The 22880-nt window shown below is 46.1% G+C and overlaps 1 protein-coding gene, 1 long non-coding RNA gene and 1 other non-coding gene across 3 annotated transcripts in view; all 3 read right to left on the minus strand.

Moving 5' to 3' along the window:
- Positions 1 to 332: 332 nt before the first annotated feature.
- On the minus strand, positions 333 to 1037 carry LOC135392759 (uncharacterized). The gene is made up of 3 exons (XR_010422213.1): positions 900 to 1037; positions 696 to 826; positions 333 to 615 (listed from the first exon to the last, which is right to left on the minus strand). It is a non-coding gene; the product is annotated as an uncharacterized LOC135392759 (long non-coding RNA).
- Positions 1038 to 3721: 2684 nt separating this feature from the next.
- On the minus strand, positions 3722 to 3795 carry Trnan-guu (transfer RNA asparagine (anticodon GUU)). Its single transcript has one exon. It is a non-coding gene; the product is annotated as a tRNA-Asn (tRNA).
- Positions 3796 to 8373: 4578 nt separating this feature from the next.
- Positions 8374 to 22880, minus strand: part of LOC135391294 (uncharacterized) — a 42650-nt gene continuing 28143 nt past the window's right edge. The window contains exons 13-20 of the mRNA XM_064621506.1: positions 21739 to 21999; positions 18370 to 18542; positions 17525 to 17691; positions 17020 to 17174; positions 15688 to 15766; positions 15438 to 15591; positions 12993 to 14388; positions 8374 to 11517 (exon numbers count right to left, since the gene is read on the minus strand). Of these exons, the coding sequence (XP_064477576.1) occupies positions 11210 to 11517; positions 12993 to 14388; positions 15438 to 15591; positions 15688 to 15766; positions 17020 to 17174; positions 17525 to 17691; positions 18370 to 18542; positions 21739 to 21999 (2693 nt within the window). The 3' untranslated portion in view covers positions 8374 to 11209. The remainder of the gene's footprint in view (positions 11518 to 12992; positions 14389 to 15437; positions 15592 to 15687; positions 15767 to 17019; positions 17175 to 17524; positions 17692 to 18369; positions 18543 to 21738; positions 22000 to 22880) is intronic.

Here is a 22880-nt window from a genome sequence, read left to right on the forward strand (position 1 = left end):
TGACGGATAGGTGCCTCCTGATCAACTGGTACATTTCACAAAAAGTGCACCAGATGACTTCAAGAGGAAGCCTGCGAAAGCTGTAGGTGCCCTGTGCCCCCTGAGACAACTGGTACGACATCGCTGCTGACGTCGGGAGCCACAGTGTACCGGCCGTAATGAAGGAATACTTGTACCAACTAATACGCGAGACACATTATGCCTTTCAAGTTCTCTAACAGAAAATGATCGCCAGGCTTCGGGGAAAAAAAGAAGAAGAAAATAGGGGAAAAAATTCACCAAGGACATTGAACTTGAAACACAAAATTTTATTGGCGTGCACATACCTTTAAATTTCATCCAGTACATCATCGTTGGCTGAATGGAAAGCATACACGGTTCACTAATCCCAACACACACATATGAAGCACACGTTGCATGGACACAACCCCTCCGATGCACCAGGCTGGCACTGCAAAGCTCAACCAAGGCCATTGTTAGTGACGAACACGACAGTTCCCCAAACGAAATGGCCGACGAATAATTGTCCGAGCATGTGGCACCAGGCCCCTCTTCGATGTGAGAAGCAGTTGCAGTTTTGCACGCATATGCGTGACCGTTGAGACAGGACACTACCTGTAAAGAAACCGAAGTGAACATCACGCTGGTATTGTTCAAACGTTATTGCTAGAATATTACAGCTTTTTGTAACTCACGTCCTTGCAGTCGATACAGTCCCACGTTCACCTGTAACGAAAGAATACAATTAGCCTCTCTTGTAATATAAATCGTCGCTTCACCGATGTAGCCGATCCACTCCTGCCGCCATTTGCAATGTGTCCATCGTCTGCAACAGAACGATTGTTAAACACAAGTAAAACGCAGGCGTCGTACGTTGCATCACAGCCAGGTTGACTTACCTTAAGCAAACATTAAACTTGTAATTAGAAAGCAAGGTTGTCGTCCTTTCAAAGGCGAGGTTGCAGCGCACATAACAGGCACGAACGCAGCGACGAATGCACTGCGGTAGAATACGCGGTGCCACGTCACTCCTCACAGGCGGAGCGCGGAACAACGTAGTACGCTCCAGCGAAGGCACACATATTCAGCCGGCACACGGATTATTCGACAAGCACACGAGTATACGGCTCAGGAGGCACACATATTATTCAGCGGGGCACACATATTTGTCGATAGGGATCGTTGGGCTTGCTATTTGATAGCTGCTACGGCTGCTTCCAGACGGTTACGGCTGTGTACCGGCTGTACATTCTGAGGGAACTTTTTTAACCGGCACATGTTCGTCACAGGATTTAGAGTATAGACCCAACATTTCTGCTGAGGTGCCCTATTGTATGCATCTGTAGGTAACATGAAGCATATCATTGTGCTTTCAAAAGAAATACAGTTCATGTAAAAGCTCTATGCCCGGTACACCCATTTTACGCCTCTTTTACACCCGAGCTCAGTGGACGTTGTAAATAAGGTGTTACGTTATTACTACACCCATTTAACACCCCTCATCCCAGCATGTTTCTTCGAGCTGGTGTAATTTGGGAGTAAAAATTAGTTTACACCCCAGTTACGCCCGGATTACACCCTAAAGGGTGTTATAAATTTAAGAGTGTAGCCCATTTCGCCTTAGTTTAAGTACATCGCATCGGCTCAGTAATCTTAAAGCGCTGTCGTGATCACATCTTTGGAAGTCGTCAACATTACGAGGCATTATGTGTAAAACTGCGCGTTTTACTGCGAGATTATCGGATAAAAAACATTACCGTGATCGCAAGGCGTCTAAAACGTCGTGCAGAAACAACAACCGCACTGTTTACAAACGGTTTGGCAGCCGATCACGGGCGCCGTGGTCGGCAAGGTCACGTGTGCCTTGGTGTTTGCTGTGACGTGCGACCAGGACCTGTCCAGGATGCATCGCGTTCGCCCAGCACGCTTTCGTCTGCGGAGCAATACATTGGATGCCACCCCTGTGCCCCTAAAGTGGCGTGCTCCTCATTGGCGTTCTCAGGTTCCGTGTCCCTTACAAGCAAGCTAAAACTCACCCTCTGTCCATACTTACTGCTTCTGGTGGCTGCGTGGCTGATAAATAACCAACTTATATCGTTTTCGATCCAGTGTTGTCCGCATGCAATGTAGGTTTGCCTCCGTATACTTGACGAACACTGCGCAGCTGGTGACCCTCCGACACAGCATCGTCCGTAATTTTCAAATTTAACCTTGAAAAAAAAAAAACTGTGGATGTGCCAACCGAATCCGCGAATCCTGGAATCCTCGAAACGTCGGTGGGTGTTTTCTTGTTTGTTTGTTTACATTACTCTGGACTGAAAGAGTGCAGGTAGGAACTGTTGCACTACAGGTTTAAAAGTAACATGGTTTTGCTTTTGAGACTCGAGAATTTGTGTATTTCTTGTAGTCGATGAACAACGTATTAAATAAATTACGTTTGAAAATGACTATGTGGGTATATTTTCTCCTGAAACTGAACTATTATTTAATTTGTCATTTCATTAGACACAGGTATCATACTCTGCTTTGAAACACTTTCGAGTAGAAGTTATTTTTTTTCTTTCTGGCTTTTGAAACGCTTTTTAAAGAAAGTATTTGAAAGATTCATGATTCGTAAGATTCGTGGATTAGCAGAACCTTCCGTGGATTCGCATTTGGATTCGGATTCGGAAAATTCTGGATTCGTCCCATCTCTAAAAAAAAAACTATGAATGCAGTGGGGGCGAAAATTGTATAGACGTCCGCTTTACAACACATCCGGAACGACATAATTGAAAAGATATAGTTCCTTTCCTAGAGTGCATCAGCAGTCATTAAGTACTTGTTCGCAAGCGATCTCGAAGACCTTATGTTGTCGAATCACCAACTTATAGCGTTGCCGACATTTTGACGCTTTTAGACGGGTACGCCCCAATCATCGATCCCTTCCGCATCCCATGATACAGAATCCTCTCAACTTGACCTGCGTCGATCTCGAACGAATAATTGTAGCCTGGAGCGATTGCGTACACTTTGAAATGGTGGGAAAAAAGCATACCTGCTTGCGGGTGCATGGAAACCCAAACATCGCTGGTGGCAAGCGTCACTGTAATTACCGTGATCAAGTGGCGTGTCTCTGCTGATGTCGAGGAAGTGCATTTCTTACCCGCAATTAACGATGATCGAATGGAGCTTCTCGTGTGCGTCTCGACTAGCGGTTATTAATCGTCTTTTCGTGTCCAAAAACGAGTTTGGCATTGCCAGGTGAACATTGGTAAATCGTAATGGTTATATTACAAACATGGGTATTTCAGTAGGGAAGCATTGGTCACTTTATCACTTCATGCGTCGATTGTGGTCTTTTCCTTGTATTTTTTATTATGTTTATTTTTCTTCTTATTTTGGCGTAATGTGTTGTGGTCATTTGTTGTATACATATATATCTTGTTATAACTAAACTAACTGACCGCAGCGCTCTGTAATGTCCTTTTATGAGTCTTTGACGCATTGTAAATAAATAAAGGCGGCAAAGCTTGAAGCTGCATAATACGTGCAAATCACAGTGCGGAAGAGAACAGTAACGATCACAGACCCAGTCGAGGTAGGGCCTTTGTAACTGAGAAAAAGAACCAAACCAGGTGGTCGCGAAGTCTCGGCTAAATAGCAGAGCAATATCAGCATCTAACTGAATGATACTATCCGCCCTCTCCTACGTGAGGTAATGTAAAACATTTCAGTAGGCCGCCCCCGGGTGGGCTCGAACCACCAACCTTTCGGTTAACAGCCGAACGCGCTATCCGATTGCGCCACGGAGGCATGCGGTTCAAACCTCCGCCCGTATATGTCGCAGCTGTTTAAAACGGCTGTGACGTACTGTGATTCTTCATGCGTCGCACACATGCTGCCACACGCCAGAATACTCAGGGAAGCCGTATTATTTTTCTACGCGTTTTGTGAGTGAAGCACAGACTCGTGAATACGATGGTTGTGTTCGCTCATGCAGCTCGCGCAACCCGCGAGTCGGAGTCGTGACATATGAGAGTCATCGTATACGGCAGTAGTTCCCAAACTGTGGGTCGCGAACGTCCCTAGGGTGGTCGCGAAGCGGCCCACAAACTTTAAACAAATGCCACGCCGTGTCCGCTATTGTGCGTTACCAGGAAGCCCGTGGCAACAGACCCGGAGGTGTCTCATAAATGCGCTTGCATGCGGGGTACGCGACGCTTTCGATGCATTACACAGCCTCGCTTTTACGCCTGCTTTCACTTGTGCACGAAGGCCAAAATCTATGTGTCCACTCACTCCCACTAAAGGCCACAGCGTCTGCGTCTATCGCGGCATACGCGGACGCCCCGCCCAGAGCTCTGGCCCCGCCTTTTCACGGTGCACTGCGCAGTGGCGTCTTCTCGAATTAGAGCGGACGTTTCGCGTGCGTTGTCGCTGGGCGAAGCATGCATGCAATACTTAGCAGATCAGGGCGCCGTATTTGCTCGACTCTCGAGCACCTCTAGTGCTGAATCCTCGAACTTTCGAACGGGAGTCACTGCCACCAGCTCCGGTGGCGCAACGGTAACGCGTGCGCTTGGAGACTGGGAGGTCCGCGGTTCGAATCCGCGGGCCGGCTGTGCCGTCTGGGGTTTTTCCTGGGTTTCCCTCAGATGTGTAATAGGCGTATGCCGGCACAGTTCCCCTGAAGTCGGCCCATGGACGCAGCTATCCTCCCCCAGAGCGGATTCCGTTCGGTCTTCCACTTCACCCTTTCCTCTCCTCCTCTCCACCACCTTTCCCTTCCCGAGAAACATGCCGCCTAATCAGGCAGGCAGACCTCTCGGGTTCCTCCCAACGACACTCCTCCTCCTCCTCCTCCTCGAGTCACTGCCACGGAGATGACATCACGAGAGCCGCCCGGCGGCATTTTCACCCACCAAGAGTCGATTCTCTCGACTCTCGAGTTGCGCGAATCCAATAAAGGAACACAACCGATGTGAGAAGTGGGAAGTGAGAGGAACGAGAGCATCCGTCTTTCCTATTGGTTCGTATAAGCACGTGATCTCTCCCGCAGTCGGTACCAACGTCTTCTAGTCTAAACAAGGCTTGATCGCTTGAGCAGACCTGTAAAAATTACCTTTCAATCGTTACTAAATTACAGTTAATATTGCACAATAAGAATAACTGGGTTACAATTGCAGTTACTCTGAAAAGCAATTGAGTTATACTGAATTACGTTCATTCCAATAGGCGTTTCTTATGTGCTTCACGAAAAGCCAAAGTTTAAAAATAGAATGATTCATCGCACACTAAAAAGACGGACTGCGTAGTGTCACCAGTGGTGTGAGGATACTCTATTTTGGTTTTGTAATTAATTAATTAACGATTCAGTTTTTAATTATAAGGATTAGAGCCAAAATGTCAATGAGAATGTTGTAGCGGGCGATACAACGACACGAAACCCGCTGGTTCCAACTTTGTACCTCTAACGGGTCCCTTTTTTTTTTTTTTTTATCGGCTCCAAAGACTTTCGGGATTGCAAAAAACCGACGTTGGTCCCAGTCGATTTTTTGCAAACCCGAAAGTTGTTCGTCTTTAGAGCCGGAAAAAAAAAAGGATCCGTTAGAGGTACAAAGTTGCAATCGACGGGTTTCGTGTCGATGTATCGCCCGCTATAGAACTTTCTCATTGACATTTTGGCTCTAATCCTTCTAATTAAAAAACGGACTAATTAATTTCACTTAATTAGTTAATTACAAAACAAAAATAGTTTGAGTATCCTCACACTATGCAGTCCGTTTTTTTGCGGTGCGGTGAACCATTCTATTTTTAAACTTTGGCTCATTTTTCGTGAAACACCCTGTACGATTTCATTGTATATATATATATATATATATATATATATATATATATCCGAAAGACAAATTTCAGGTGGAGAAGACGAAAGACAAGAAAATGACTAGTGGTAGTGGAGTACAATGCCATGTACAATGTTAGAATTGCCGGAGAAATTTGCTTATTACATAGCGGAGACATGAGAACATTAGACAGTGGAAAAAGGCCTAAACATAGCAGCTTAGTTTATAAGTTTCATTGTCCTCCAGCAGAAGTATCTCTATTTTCTGTTATTTAATAAATAAATTCATTTCCGGAAGATTAGCGCGCCTTCTGGTCATGATTATACCACCGTTTGACGATTGCAGACCACACACCGAATCGTACACTATGTTGCGGGGGTTTGTCCGTGTGTCAGGCGGGATGAAAATGGAACGTCCTGGGATGCCAAGCGTGGAAGGAAGTTGAACGGGCCGTGGCTCCCACTCCATGACATCTTCCGCCAAATTCTTGAAATAATGATGCGACAGCCGGAGCAGCAACAAATCCCCATCCCCATCCCCATCTTTTTCTTTATTCACATCACATCACATCACATCACATCACAAACGTTTAATGAGGAGGAGGCGTATTTACAGGTATGCATAATAATTTAGGATGGTAAAGCGCCGAATAGGTCGTCATAGGACGTTCTGAATCTACCGATGACACAAGACATATACTGACTGACTGGCAATGAGAACGTGGCGCGCCGCCGTTAAATACTGCTGTGGCGCCACTTACACACATTGACGATGGGCATGTCAGCGGACGATGACGATGACGCTGACACGTGATAGAGTAAAAATCGCGGACATCGTGAAAGTGATTGGACATTCGAAAGTTGTATCCCAAATCGCATACAAAGTAGTTCCAAAAGTAATTCAAAGTTCATTTCAAATTACTCGCAAAGGTCCGGTTACAGTTACAATCACATAATATCGAATGTGATTAACTACAAAGAATGTAATGAATGACACGAATTGAATTGCTTGTAATTAATTACTTCAGAGGTATGCTTATGCGTCATTCCAGCCGGTAGGATAATAATAATGATGATGGTAGAGAAAAGATATGGAGGTATGAGCCCGCTCACAGCGGGACAAGCTACTCCAGATCTAGTAGAGGAAAAAAAAGTGGGGGGGGGGACGTCTAAAAGACGAGGGCTCTGCTATGCTCACAATGAAGGTGAGTAGGATAATACACATCAACGCTATTCATGCCTTCTGCAGCTTCATGTGTCCAGCGTCGGTTACTCTGGTATAGAAAGGTAAGATATACTAAGGTGAGGTCTTTCTTCACCAAAATGTGTCAGCTTCGAGCTTGGGGTTAAGTATTTTTACGGGGGAGGGGCGATGATGTCTCTGACGCCGGTCATTTCTTCCGGGAGGATGCCTTCGTTCGCCAGGTATCATAGGAGGCGCCTGAGCAACAGGCGCCGTATAGGTTTAGCAAGGTACAAGATGGTGTTAACCTGCGGATAAGAACTTACGTCGTTAACTGGTCCGCTCATCTTTAGGATGGCAACTATGATCCTCTCGCTCCATTCTGCTGGGATTCTGTCCGATGCTCATGCCTTAGTGATAGCTCCAAAAGAAGTTGGCCACCACACCAGTGAAAAGTGCAGCGTAGCGTGGGTCAAGTTAATATATTTTGCATGTACGCGGTTCGTACATATGTAGTAAAGGGACGGTCGAAGTCAAACGTGTGCGATGCCCCGAGCTTGCGAATCAATCAGCGATGTCTTCGAAAGATCTATGCGAAATCTTCGTGCCACAGAGTAGATGGAGGACGTTGGGGTCGCCCAGCGGAGACCCAGGACAGGCTTTTCGTGTAGGAGGGCGTGATGCAGTTCTGCAGAGGGTGGCCTTATGTAGACGGAGAATGCTGTGATTTTGTGGTGATTGAGCAGAACTTGCACAGTCAGTGGAGCTGGCTCATTTATTGGGTCCTTGGGATACTCCGCGCAATCACCGGAAGACAATCAGTCTGCTGGTAGCCTTCCTGAGTGAGACCGGTCTCACAACTGTATTGTGAACAATAAGTGCAAACTCCCTTTTAGTGTGAACTGCTGACACCGTATTTTGTACCTTTGTAGTGTGATATTTTGTTTTCCCGCTCTATTGATTGAGTGCCCGTGAGTTTGAGTTCAGAGTTTTTGAGGTTTGACAGAGTTTGCAATAGCAATACAGCTTTTGCAATGGAGCAGGTAGCACCAATGGTGGGTTGCTGAGAGCTCCAAGGTTTATCTTATTCTACTAATTTACTAACTAGCTAACTCTGCGTTGACGGCAGTTGTTGGTGTCGGACGCGTTTAAGAATGTGGAGGAACTGCCATGTTTAGAGGAGGAAATTGTAGGTATAATACGCGTTGCGGAACCCACGCCATGTAACACGCTTTCGGAACGTTGGCTCTGTCGCGCGCGAGCATGCTGTGTCTGGAAGCTGCCAGGGCTGCCAAACCGAAAGTAGTCAATACGACAACACCTTATGTGGTGAGAAGAAGTAGACAAAATTTACAGACAGTTGGTAATGAAGGTTCTTTATTAAGATGAAAACGGATATAAATACACAAACTGTACAGTGCACGTGCATAAGAATAGAGAAGTGCGACCGAAAATGAGCGAGCACAAGGAACTACGGAGAAATGCCCTTGATAACCACCAAAAATATGTCAGGATCATCATGCTGATTGTGGACGACGACAAGCTCACAAGCTAACATCGTGTTTTCTTCTGTGCTTGTAGTTGCCAAAGGAAACATGACTGTAGTTTAACTGATCGCCATTTTAATGACCCATACAATGACTTTAATGATACAGAATGTTGCACATCAGAATGTTGCAACTACACACACAAATTTAAAAAAAAGTAGCGTCGCATGCTTTCATACTCTTCAAGACTTCTCCATATAACACGCTAAAGGTAATATTGGTATCACGCTTGATGTGAAGAAGGGGTTGTACACATTTTTGTGATAGTTGACCCATAAACGTCACAAAAAGGCGCACGCCTTCCATTTTCAACAAATCAGGAGGGAAAACAATATCACCGGAATGATAGTTGGGTCATTGGAATTTCGGATTTGAGAGTGTCATCGAACCGTTCGCATTATGCGTGACACGCGGGGAAACTTACTGTGGCTCGGTGCCAGTGTCGCGACCTACCTTTTGAATAAAAAATACTAATAGGAATTGGAAATGCGGTCGCCAATAAAATTTGCACGTAACAGAGGGCGATCCATATTCATCAGGCATCACAAACCGAGTGTGAATGCAGATTCGATAAACAAGAAAAAAATAAATAAACGTAAATTTATATTGCACTGCTGCCGGCTCGTGGCGTCCACATCAATGTGACATGCACAAAGATTAGAATGAAAAATAGAATGGTTGCATTGTACAAGCTGCAGCCAACTGGGCAAAAGATGCATGAGGTTGATGAACGGCGGGATGGGTAATGACCACGGCATAAATATTTTGAGGTGAGCCGTATTACTAACGACGAAGCCTCACTACAAAGTCGTCGTCTCAGAGAAAGCGGGGACTTCGGTTTAGTGATTATTCATGTTGGGTGTGTTCTGGCACTCGGACTCTTCTTGGCGGTTTAACCGGAAGCGCTGCCATTTTGGGTCTCGTTCCGATTCTCGCCTATACACTGCTACTAAGACGCCCCTCGTCTATAGTCTGCACCGATGCAGGCTAGGCATGCAGACTAGTTGACGGTAGCCATGGAGGTTGTCACGTCTGTCGACGACATCGAGACTTCCACGTCTGCAAGTCTCCGGGCGTTTAAGTATAGGTCCTACGGAGGGTTCCGCGTTTCCGGCATTTGCCGAAAAATGCCGTTAAATACCCGACGAATATTTTTTTTTTTTTCGAAGTTGGGTATGTTCCGAAAAACTCTGAATTCTACTCTTCCATATAGTGCTACATGCCGAAAATGCCGGTACCCGATTGTGTTTTTTCTTCCGCCCCACGGGGCCGCTAACCCCTAGTTTCCGGGAAAAAAACATCCCCTGTAACACTTGTCAGTGGGTCAACGGGGTTCAAGTACAGCGTGAGTCCCTCAACAAAGGAAAGGAAATTCTTTGCATCCCCAACGTCTTCCTAGTAAGCTGCTCTCCTTCCATGAATCATGCGTGTACCTATCATTGGTCAAGGAGTAGCGATGACCCTGCACGCTTAGGGCAGAAGTCGTCTTTTTATTTGGTTGGCGCGAAACCCTAAGGCAGTCTCTCAAGCGGCTGCGAAATGGGACGCAAGAGGAAAGCTCCTGATGACTACTATGTGAAAGAAAATCCTGATTTCGAAGTATTTTCTGTAGCAGGGATTGACGGTTTGATATGCGAATGTTTCATTTCATAATTTCACCATTTAGCTGTACTTCAAGCGGTTTTTAGGGAAAAAGCTCCTCCCTGTGTAACTCCGTCCGGTGATTATAGCTGCCGATTATTCGGCACCTATATTTGGCACAACCGTTATAAAATGCCGAAAATTTCCGAATTTGACAAAAACATACAAATGCCCAAAAACGCCCGACGAATCATCGCAGGAATAAACGCCGAAAACGCGGAATCCTAGTCATACGTATTGATGACTCAGCGCTAATTGACCAGTTGCAACTTTCTATCGAGTACGGGGTGTAGTTCCTGCGTTGTCTAACAGATGGCGAACGCAGCGCTAAACCTGCAGCAAGTCTGTTCCAATTTCGCGCCCCCGAGACATGTACTTGGCAGACCAATCAGATGCCTTCTCATCGAGCCAAGCTTCGGAACACACCCGTGGTCACCTAAATATCCGATAACGAAAGACGCCACAGTCGATGATAATGATATAATTGGGACATGCAACCAGAGACAGGGAACAAGATGGCGGATAATGTTCAAGCCAGCTGTTCTAACGGCCCATACAGCAGAAGATAAAAAAGAAAAGCTGATGTTTCGAACCACTACGACGATTCTTGAAAATCGCTAAACTGCAAAAATTTCTCCTCGTCGAATGAAAGATTCCTTTACGTTGACAGCAGCACAAAAGGAACGCTTTCCCTCTTCTCTCCTTCTCAAGAGGCGCGACAATGCGGGGCAACCTTCCATTGGTCGCCGCAAACGACTTCCCGCGATGATTCGACAATAGGAAAAGTATAAACTGGCTATTTCCTTCTCGCACAAATCATGAATGACGCAGCGGATCAACCCCGTTTCTTTTCTATTGCTGTTAAAGTAACAGCATCTTCCAATTCCGCGACGAGAGAATTTTGCACTTGAGTACCCCTTTAAGCGCATATTTGTTCCCTTAGGAGGTCACGTGGCGCGACCTCCTTCTACCAGGACATAACGGTTGAACTGAAAATAAGGACCCCACGAAGCGTTATGGTGGAGTCTCGAACTCGCCGTACATTTGTCGGAAGGACATATCAGCTTTTCCGTAGACCATTGGCCGTGGCTGCGCAGCCCTGTGCTGATGAGCCACAGTGACCGCGGAGTGAGGTGCAGGAGCAAATTGGAAGTCCGAGATCAGTTGTCTTCTCTTGAGCGACCGCCTCTGCCATCGGAAGCAGAACAAGCCTCCGAGCATGAGACCCACGTGTATCGCGGATACTACGAGAGCCGTGATAATGATGGTGTTCTGCGGATCGCAGGGCAGGTCTTCTTCTGCCCTTGGCGGGACTGTAGGTTCTGCGGAAAGGGAGGGATCGCATTAAAGCGGAACCATGCATCAAACAACAACATGTGACGAATATGCAAGCATTATACAATGCGGATTTGCCTCGGATTGGTCTCGTCAAAGGCTCTGCCGCGACTTCCATACAAGGAAGTCACGTCACGTCGAGATTAGGAGGTACCCAGGTTCGAACCCGGTGCCGGCTGTGCTGTCTGGGTTTTTCCTGGGCCTTCCTCAGACTCCTTCGGACATATGTCGGTACAGTTCCGTTAGAAGTCGGCCCAGGACGCGCATTCCCCCAGGGCGTCAGTCGTGACGTTGCCCGCCTCTGTGAGGCCGACAACGGCGAGCCCATTGACCACCACCACCATCCATAGAAGAATGAATAATTGTTCGTGAAAAATAGCACTTCCATTCGAGACAGTCCGTTATGATATCTTACACGTCGCTAAAGTGGTGCACAGCAAAATAACTGATTGGTGTGTACTGTACAGAACTCGAGGGCGGTGCCACAACCGTGCCCCACGGGAAGAAACAAAAATGACATTAGCGTGAAATGTCAGTCGGGTACCGAATGCCATGCCTTACGATAATCGTACTACACGTCAGATTTGAATGACATTAAACGCGATGATGGCGATGCGGGTCTCCCACTAGCCGCATAAGAGATGGGGTACTTGAAGAGCGTAAACGATTTCAAAGAGATTGAAAATACCCATAATATCCCGCAACATGAGAAAATTTGCTTTATTTCATTATCGATGGTCTGTACTATGTCGGAAAACTGCTGCCATCTTGCTTGTCATCATAGGACACATCTGATTGTGTCCATTGTGCATTGGGGTAGTAGTGGGCCGCACCTGATGTGGCGAATTTCCCCATTCATCAGCATTAATATATTGTTGTTGTTGTTGCCTGTCAGGTGGCAGTCTACGCAAAAAGCAAATATGCAAAAAAGCAATCGCTACCAACGCCAGGCATTTTCCAAAAATAATGCTTGTTTTCGTGTAATTTATTAAATAATTGCGCGATGTGCAGTACAGAGTGGCTTATGGAAGTTTTAAACCGCTCGTGTGATCAGACAATGGGAGCGAGGGTATACGCATTTCGTGGGCGAATGAGTTGTGGCGGTCTCATTATGCGGAAAATGTCATTCAGACGAATGCCATTAAATATCTCCGTATAGCACGGCACGAATGACAGTAAGACTTAACTCATCAGGCACGTAATGTCATTTTTCGTGCAGGTGTGACAGGGGGGGGGGGATATATTTATTAGACCAAAGGAAAAAAAAACGAGGGAAAAGGTCAGCCAAACGGGACGTCGTCTTGCTATTCCGCAAAGAAAAAAAATGAATGAAAGACGAATGAAATAAATAGAAAAGAAAAGAATTAGGAAATAAAGGATAAACTAACAATCGGTGAAAGAAGGATGAGATAGATGTGGCAGGGGTATAAGTCAGTGATCACCAAAACCCAGCAGACCTCACCTCGTTTCCGACTCCTTGGTGGATGATAATTTCCAGGATCCCTCCATCCGTTATCAACGCGAGCTCCGTTTTCCTCTCCCACAACGATTGCCAACGATAGCGGTACCTCTTCTGGATAAGGCGGCTCCGTTGTTGCCACGATTTCTTGCAGAGACGGCGGCGGGTATCTTAGATCTTCTCTGCCATCGCTCTTGTTACTTCCAGAAGACGTCGATATCTTTCGCCAGATAGCATTATTCTGATGATTCTCTGCGGTGTCGTTGTTCTTATCGAACCAGTACGTATTTCTTGGGTCTGGCTTGTAGTCTGGAGGAAGATGTCGAATGTTCCCATGAGGAGCGGTTTGTTTCTTCGTGGGAGGAGAGCCGTACCCTGACATGTGACCGTCTCGAGAGCGATAAGCCGCTGTCGTGCCTTGCGTAGTATCGGGTGCTCCATTCCTGTAGTAGCCCGTCCGCCCCACGCTCGTATCGTTCTGCGGTTGATCCGATCGCTGATAAGCCCGATGTCCGGGAGAGCCGTAACCGCCGAACGGGCTGCGATCACTTTGGCCAAACATGCGGCCATTCCGTGAGGATCCCCGATTTTCTGACACGTCTTTCTCTGGTTGAACTAGATCTTCCGGAGGCTGAGGATAATGCCGGCCGTAACCCATCCCGTAACCTCCGTACGGTAATGAAGTCAAGTCGGGCGGAAGTGACGTCGACCCTCCCTTGTTGGGCGGACGTTCACTTCCTTCCATCTTGAGTACACCCGATGCCGCCTGTTCGTCCAGAAGACCGTCGGAGTGGCGCATGATGGCTTTCTCGCCCGATGTGTCGTTTTTATTCTCCTCAGGCGAATACATTTCCTGCTTCCTGAACAGTATAGGCGGTTCCGTCGCGGCGTGGTCCGCGGACGTCTCAGTCGTCACGTTTTCTTCTCCGGTTGTCGACGTACTCGTGACTGTGCTGGCGAACGCTGTCACGGGCTCGTCAGCTGTAGAATTGGGCATTGTCACTTTGCTGAACGTCTCTGCTTCAGTCTCCGTAGAATTCACTTCTTCGGCGACCGGTTCAGTGGTCACGGAGCCGTCAGTTTGTACGGTCACGACCACCGTGGTTGCCGGTCCGGTCGTGGTGTCTCGAAGTTGTAATGTTGTTGAGTCGGTGCTTGATGGACGTGAAGCAGTTGTAGCTGGGCGTGAAGTTGTCGTCGGTGCCTTAGGCGGGTTAGTGGCCCCTGCTTGAGGAGGAGGGTACTGCTTGATGATGACGGTTGGTCTGTGGGCAGTGACGTGCAACGGGGAACGCGTTTCGTTGAAATGGGCGCCGTGAGCGAAAGTGGCGCCCTCTGGGTCATCGTAGATTTGTCGGCGTTTGCGGCCGAATGACTCTCCACCGGCTGGGCATCTAGCCTGTTTCAACACAGAAACAAAGTTTGTAGAATCAGTATCAAAAACAATGTCAAGTGCGATTTTTTTCTTTGTCTTTTTTTTTTTTGTTAGCCGTATCCTTGCCACACATCATTGCTCGAAATAATGTTCCGTGTTTTAAATTAATCGAATCGAATAACGCGAGATTTTTGCTTTAAGTCTTACACATGTGGCCTTACACTAGACGCTAACCTATATGTAGGGTTTCGCGTTTTCTGTTTTTATTTTTGGGCGGTCTCGGCGTATGTTTTTCAATGTCTATTGATTTTCACGAAGTCGGCGTTTTTCGATGTCCTGGCGTGTACATGGTTTACCCGACAGTTATCGGCGAATAGAAATCACAATGTAATTTCCGCACGACGCTCATTCAACATGGCGTTGCTCGCTGCGGTGGCGTTTTACGGCTAACGAAAAAGTAAACGGACATTATTCACAACCATGGTATTTCTGTACGGTTTTTCTGATCTGCGCGTCAACAACTTGTTGGTTATGTGCAACGTGCAACAATGTATCTCTGTCATGTCCTGGAATGTCCTTCTGTATTCGGTGTTTTTCGATTAAAACCGAATGAGGGAAGATTTACCCGGCGTATGTTTTTCGGTGTTTTTCTATAAAAACCAAAAAAACGCGGAACCCTACTCGTATGGTACACCTCAAATTTATCTCTCATGATGCTGAGGTACGAGGACCTAGAGGTGGTGATTAATAGTAATAATAATTCGTGGCTTTACGTCACGAGACAACTGTGATCATGAGCGACACCATAGTCGTCCGTCTGTGGAGGAATCTTTCAAGCCTGCCTTTTTTATTATTATTATTATTAGCGTGCATGAAATCTCAACACACGGCACACCGTATTTAGCGTCCCTCGCGGAAGACGGCGTGTCAGAGCAACTTGTACCAAGTTGCTGGCGTCCCCGGCCGGGTTCGAACCCGCTACCTTGGGAGGTTGGCGATTCTGTCGTTCTCGTGTACCTCCGCACTACCAATATTACAATCTGTGGGACTAACGGAGGTAGGGTCACGCTTACAGGGTCACAGCGGTCCTGGCAGAACCTGATTTGCACCTCGAAGTTAACCATGCCCGACGAAGGGAATCTGAATGCTTTGAAGTTGGCGAAAAGTGAGCCAGGTTGACGGAAATCTGGTCTAAGTGCCGGGAAGATGCTGGGGTCGATGGGACACCTGGACAAAATTTTCAGTAAATCATCGTAAATCGCTTTGTCGTTACATGACATGCAAAAGCATCAACATTCTATGACACAGTCATTGTTTGCATACCCGTTGCTGTCGATTAGGAACAATGATTCTCCGTTGGAACTTCTTGCGTAAAGGTTTCTTGCAAAGATGGCGAATGCGGCTGCAAAATAAAAATTGCAAATAGCAATTTGCGTCATATCATTTCAGGCGCTTATACACAGTGAAGGTTGCATTTACGCGGGAGACATTTTTGTTAGGACCAGACCTGTAGGCGTAATTAATTGCAAGTAAGCAAATTACTGTAAGTAATGACATACTCAATAAATAATTATTTCCAGAATTACTTAATTATTACTATTACAAAATTATTACACATTGAAATGAAGGCGATTCTGTGTAACTCAGTTACTTTCAAGAGTAATTATACTTCTAATTAAGTTATCATGATGATTTTGTAATTGTAACTGCAATTTAATTACTTTATGAGCCTGTAGTTGTTATTGTAATTTAATTACTTGTGAAAGGTATTTTTACAGGTCTGATTAGGACTACACTCTTAAGAATGAGGTGGTGGTGGTGACGAATGAGGGGGGGGGGGTAATGGCAGGATAGGCTCGCCGTTGTTGGCCACGCAGAAGTGGGCGTCGTCACGACTATAGCCAACAAAAAAGAAAGAAAAAGAACGCAAAGCAAAACAAAACACAAAGGAAGGACGGACGGATGGAGGATAGAGGAGGTTGAAGGATCGGGATGGCGGTGAGGTGCACGAGTTCATCGGGGAGAGTAGAGTATTAGATGGGTCGATGAGCAAGGCCTGTCTTCAGGAGCAAGAGAATGAGAATGACGAATGAACTTCACCGCATAGCACGCTCGTAGCCAACCATCATCTCGAATGATATCTGACCTGCGGGCTTAATCGCTTCGTTGTCGTTACGGTCGTTACAAGCTAACGAGTGGCGGGAAATTCAAAAAGGCGGGCGGGAAATTTAAAAAGGCGGGCACGTGATAAAACACGTGCACGGCGCTCTTCGCGCGATACGTGAAGGACGTGGTACACGTCACGCGCAATTTGTCACGTGCCCACCTTTTTGAATTTCCCGCCCGCCTTTTTGAATTTCCCGCCCGCCTTTTTGAATTTCCCGCCACTCGTTAGCTTGAAACGACCGTAACGACAACGAAGCGATTAAGCCCCCTGATTTGTTGAAAACTGGAGGCGTACGCCTTTTTTGTGACACTTATGCTGTTCATAATTGTCACAAAAAAAAGGCGTACGCCTCCCGTTTTCAACAAATCAGGGAAGATAACGATATCATTCGAGATTATGGTTGGCCACGAGCGTGCTATGCGGTGAAGTTCATTTCTAAGAGTGTACCAAGCACTTAATTATCTCGACAGCACACGAGGCGTACTCACTTCCTGGCTCTTGAATCTCAATACGAAGTGTGAGTTCGTCGCCTAACCCGACAATCCGTGCATCACGACCAGTTGGATCTAGTATTCGCATGACGACGTTAGGTGGCGGCGCTGTGTTGGTCACGACAGACGTTATTGTTGGCTGTCCTCTGGTCCTGGACAAGATAACAGAAAATGAAAGACGCTTCGAGTACGAGATAGTCAATGACGTTTAAAGGTCCTGGACAAAATCACAGAAAATGAAAGACGGCTCGAGTATGAGACAGTCGATGACATATAAAGGGACACTGAAGTGCAAAAATCCCTCCCCGCGGAATTAAAGGTGCCGTTACCTTTTGACACGAACACAACATGAACGTCATTTTGTGTTTGTTTCAAGGTAATGACATCCTTCATTCAGTGGGTACACATTTTTCCACTTTATTTCCACTTTAACAAGTACGCACTACTTTACGACAGACATACATATCTGGTTGTGTCCGCTAGCTCTGTATGGACCACTCACGTGACATCGAGGCCGCTGTGGGCGCCATTCCTCGCGAACGTCGATGCCAATGTGACTGTTCGGTCCCCAGCATCGAAAGAGCAGACGACGCGAATGTTTCGGTCTGTGTCTGTCATGATGATCGGGTGTTGCTGCACTACAACCTCGTTGGCGTACCTTCCATCGCCCTGTGATTGGAAGGTAATGCGGTTACGAAGAACACGTCTGTCAATCTATACTGTGTTCAGAATAGTTTATTAACATAATTATCTAATTACACAAGTAACTGCCCAAATTACACTTTGCTTTTCACTAAAATTATAAATAATTAAATGTTCTATGTGCAAACGATCGTTACAAGTATGTTAAACTGCTCAAAATATGTACAATCTACCGTTCGTATCGGGGGGAGGGGGGTGGGGTACACATATCAGGCAAAATTCGACTGCGAAATTGGTTCTGACTATTTCCACTATTTACATAGTCTGAATCCCTTATTAGAAACGAGGTTCCTCAGAGCAACGCGCCCATACTTCACGCATATGTACCAATTAGTCCACTGAATCAGGAATTCCTGCTCACCTATCGAAAAGAGACGGCCCTCAAGGTAGTCACGGAGCCAACACATACCAAGAGTAGGTCTCGGATGCATTGTTCGAATACGGCGGTTCTGAGCTACAGTCCGACATCGGAACTTCCAGAGTACGTATGACACGATTATTATGATTAGATGGTCAAAATTACTTCGAGCGCTCACAGCAACGTCACGCCTTACAGCGAAGCGGTGGCGCACTAAAGTCCACCATGTCGACACTACAACACACTCATGTAAAACACGTGTATTTGTGCAAGTAAAGGACACCTACTTCTTGTAGCGTGCCGCAGCGTGTGCCCAGAGAGACAGCGAACTGCAGGTTGTTCTGTCCATTTCCGACGACGTAGCATTGTCCAGGGTTTCCCTTAGCGTAAACTCTTCCGTGGAAAGGGGTGTCGAAGTTCATAGATAGCAGCATGTCTTGCTGGTTGCACTGCACGCTCACTGCGTAGAGACAGAAAGAGCTTCTGTACTCTTTTATACCCTACACTCTTAGAAATGAACTTCACCACATAGCACGCTCCTAGCCAACCATCATCCCGAATGACAACGTTCTCGCCCCTGATTTGTTGAAAACGGGAGGAGGAGCCTATTTTGTGCCGTGCATAATGGCCACAAAATAGGCTCCTCCTCCCGTTTTCAACAAATCTAGAGCGAGAACGTTGTCATTCGGGGTGATGGTTGGCTAGGAGCGTGCTATGTGGTGAAGTTCATTTTTAAGAGTCTAGCCACACGGCAAACTTAATGCATTAAACGGAATGGCATTTACTGTTCAGGATATTTAATATAACCAAGTAAACTTGTGTAGTACAGTTCCAATATAATGTAGCACAAACTAATTACACAAAATGCTTCTAACCAACCACCATCTCGAATGATATCGTTCTCTCCTCCGATTTGTTGAAAACAGGGGGCATACGCCTTTTTGTGACAATTATGCGGAACATAATTATAACAGAAAAGGCGTACGCCTCGTTTGCTGTGTGGCTAGGGTATTAAAGGGGCACGACAGCGCCTCTTCAGTGCCCTTTTACACTTTAACGTTGTGTCAAGCCAACCACTTGTACACTTTGGAATATAGTTGCTAGCAAAATACAGTATATAGTATACGTATACATCTTAATCTAGAAGACACTTTTACAACCACTCTCTTTATTGAGCACACCGAACAAAGACTAGGAAGGTTTACAACATCATTACACGCTCCGCATTCGAAGGCGGATCTTACAGGGGAGGGGGGGGGGGGGTGAAAAGCCTTCTACGAGACATATGATACTACTATATATATATAGCTCCGCGATGTTTCATGCGAGGCAAATTGCGAACAGTATTCCCTGGAGTGTACCTCCGATGTGTTCCGCTTAGAAATAACGTGCTCCTCCACCAGACACCGACTGTGTCTTCCATCCTGCTTGCTCGATGGAGGGACTGAGAGCAAAACAATCACATTTTCGTCCGGTAAACGAACGCATATAACTGCGCTAGAGAATTACTAAAAACGAAGCCTTTCACGTTTCACTGCACGTTCACTCGAGGGTATGAAGTCGCGAAACAAGAAGAAGTACGTTTTTCCTTTTTTTTTTTAACCGTTGGTCGGTGACTGCCGTAGAGGTACTCACTATATGAGGGCCGCCTGTACTGTACGTGATGGAGTTGAACTGAGCAATAAGTAGCGCAAAAAATTGTGTTTTTTTCTTTTTTCTTTTTTTTTTATGGCTTCCTGGTGACAGCACCGCGTAACGATCTTCCGTCGATGGTGATGGGGAAAATTATGCGCAACTCGCCGGTCGTTTACGGAGCTTCTATACCCTGTAGCTGAACTTTTATTTTCTTTGCTTTCACCGGTTATTGCCGTTAGTGTCAAAGATTGCCCTTTTTCTACGATATGGTGACATACACAGCACTTTTGTTTTCTTTTTCTTTTTACGCCTTTCGGCTGTAAGAGAGAGAGAGAGAGAGAATACATGATGACGATGATATGGGGATGACTTCCGCTCATAGAGCAGAATGCTACCCCATTGCTTTTGGGGGGAAATGAGAGGGGGAAATGTAAGATGTCCTGTGGCACGCACCAATAATAATAATTGGGGGTAAAGTTACACGTAAGCACAAAGTTTAACACGAAGTGCTATGTTTCCTCCGATATGGTACACTACACTTCTCCAAAAAACTCCATTGCGAATGCACCATTTCAAGGGGACGTATACAACTCACAGCACTGTTTCAGATGGGGTGACACCGTTAAAGTTGGGAAAATCGATGTGATGTGATGTGATGTGAATAAAGAAAAAAATGGGGATGTTAGTTTCGACGAAGTCAAACTGGCTACCCCAGTACACTTAATACAGAAAGTTCAAACCGATGATGAGATGATGAAAACACAAAGGAATGATGTCCAGAGACGAACAGAGATGATAATGGAGTTCAACATGTAGGTCAAAAGTGGGAAAATCCCTAGGTGTATTGCAAACACTTCTTTTGACATTGTTATTACACCTTATGGTTGAGCCTGCGGTATAAAAAAGTTGCGCTGGTTTACAAACACAACCCCCTTTGCGAGCTGAAAGGTGTGAAAAAAAAAAAAAATTACTGCGTACACATTCTTTCTTGTTCGGTGCATCTGGGTGTGTCTACACAGACCGGGCAGCCTTGCTTTCAATTCGGTTCTTTACCAACGAATGGGTGATGTCTTATGCGTATTCCCCTTTTCACATTCTTAACCTCGGTGCAGTCGAAGCGCTCTTATTATGGCAATCACATCGAAATCCATAAACTGAAATGACACAGATAATAATGCATAATGTAAAAACCCCGAGACTAGGGAACACGAAGGGACAGACACAACACGTGTTCCCTAGTCTTGGGGTTTTTACATTATACATCATCTTCACCAGCTCGCTTGCTTCCTAGCCATTTTTTCACAGATAATAAGCTCGAAAACACCCATACCCTCAATACGTTTGTCTTATATTAAGGCTTCTCTCTCTCTCTCTCTTCTTTTCATTTCTTTTCGGCACTTTACTTGCCCACATGCAGGCCTTCCTGTGAACCCGAATTCTAATAAGCGCATAACAACGAAGGGCATTTCCGCCTATTTTCCTCCGTGAAAATCCTGCACTACAGCATTTGTTTGTGCAGCCGAATGATTCAAAGCAACCTCTAGCAATCGGAGCTCCACTCCATCAGCCGTACATCTGCCCTTTGACACCACGGAGGATAAGAAAAAACAAGTGCGCCCTTTGAACCAGGTAGTGCTTCAAAAATCCGGTAGGGCACAACCTAACCGAGCGTCTGTGCACGTTTTTGAATCTTCTGCACTGTAATTTGCTGTGCAGAATTGGTAATTGTTGATGGCTATCTACCTTCGTGTCGAAACAACTCCCCCTAAGGGGGAAAAGAAAAAAAAAACAGCACAAAACGGGCACCGTAGCCCCTGACGCGTCTAACACAGCTACATGCATGCATGTATACAACCTGCGTACATTAACTCTGCTGTGTACATTTTGAGAATCTAAACTCCGGCATTCCCGTAATCACACCGCCCCTGCGGGCTATAAAAAAAAACATTTATATTATTTGGTATTATAAATCAACCTCGCTCAAAGACGTAAGAGCGACGTTTCGGAAAACACCCGCGTACCTTGTTCGCATGTTCCTTTCTCGCTGTAGATTGAGAACCTCCTGAACACCATGGCCGCCGTGCCCAGAGGGGTGCTTTGAGTGTCTTCACTGCTCAGGGCGCAATCCTTGTGGATTGTCTCGAAATTGACGGCTCGACAGCTGAATCTCCTTTCCAGGTCGCATTGACGTTGACACTCAGCCAGGTTGAAAGCGTGGCTCAATCGGTCGATGATGGGAAGAAAACGGTCTCCACTTTCGCGGTACTGGCACGTCGAGGCTTCTACAAAAAAGAGAGTGCGATATTTTGCTGCCTTCTCCTAAGTGTACCCTGCCAACGCCACCTACATATAGAAGGCCTGCTTATTGCCTCCTCCCCCTCCTTCGCTACGCGGCCATATAAAGTCAGAATGCGTCTGCTACTGCGATTCGTCATTCTGCGAATTCAAGAACTCGCAAATGATTGCAGCCAGCTTGGAAACTGCAGACCTGAATATGTAGACAAAGAGTGCAACACGCTTTCCAGAAAATCAGTTTTCAGAAAGATCATGGGATCGTTTTGCGCTTTATTTCGAAGTTTTCCCATTCAGTACGATCAATCACTATTCGCAGACGACGGTGGTTCGTCTTCATGGTGCACGACCGCTGAAAGCACGTTCGTGATTGGCTGCCGCCGTTGAAAACACGATAATTGGCTGACTCTCAGTTGTTACGTCACGTCGACAAGTAACCAGGCTTTCTCTATCTATAGGTGGTGTTGACCCTGCGGTGATTCTACCTGGCATGCTCCCTGGGTGGCCAAAATATTGGTCGCAAAACATGCTTCTGCACCGTTGGAATAGAATAATGCCCCTGTACCCCTTTCTTTTCTAAATAACGCGTCCTGGAGTAGCCAGTCCCAAGTGGCTCGGGACTAACATCTCCAATTTTTTTTCTTTTACAAACCAATCAGTACCCCTGTCACAAGGGTAGTTTAAAAACATGATTGAAATGAACGACCGTTGAACATAGCGCCAACGTAGCGTCATCTAGCGTGTCAGGTGTGAACCTGTCAGGGAGCATTAGATTCAATGCTGTTTGAGAAATTGACACGTTACACACTTGGTGGCGCTACACGCATGTTCAATGCCCGTTGGTTTCAATGATCATTGAAGACCGTCCATG

This window comes from Ornithodoros turicata, chromosome 4, assembly GCF_037126465.1.
Source record: "Ornithodoros turicata isolate Travis chromosome 4, ASM3712646v1, whole genome shotgun sequence".
NCBI classification, from domain to species: domain Eukaryota; kingdom Metazoa; phylum Arthropoda; class Arachnida; order Ixodida; family Argasidae; genus Ornithodoros; species Ornithodoros turicata.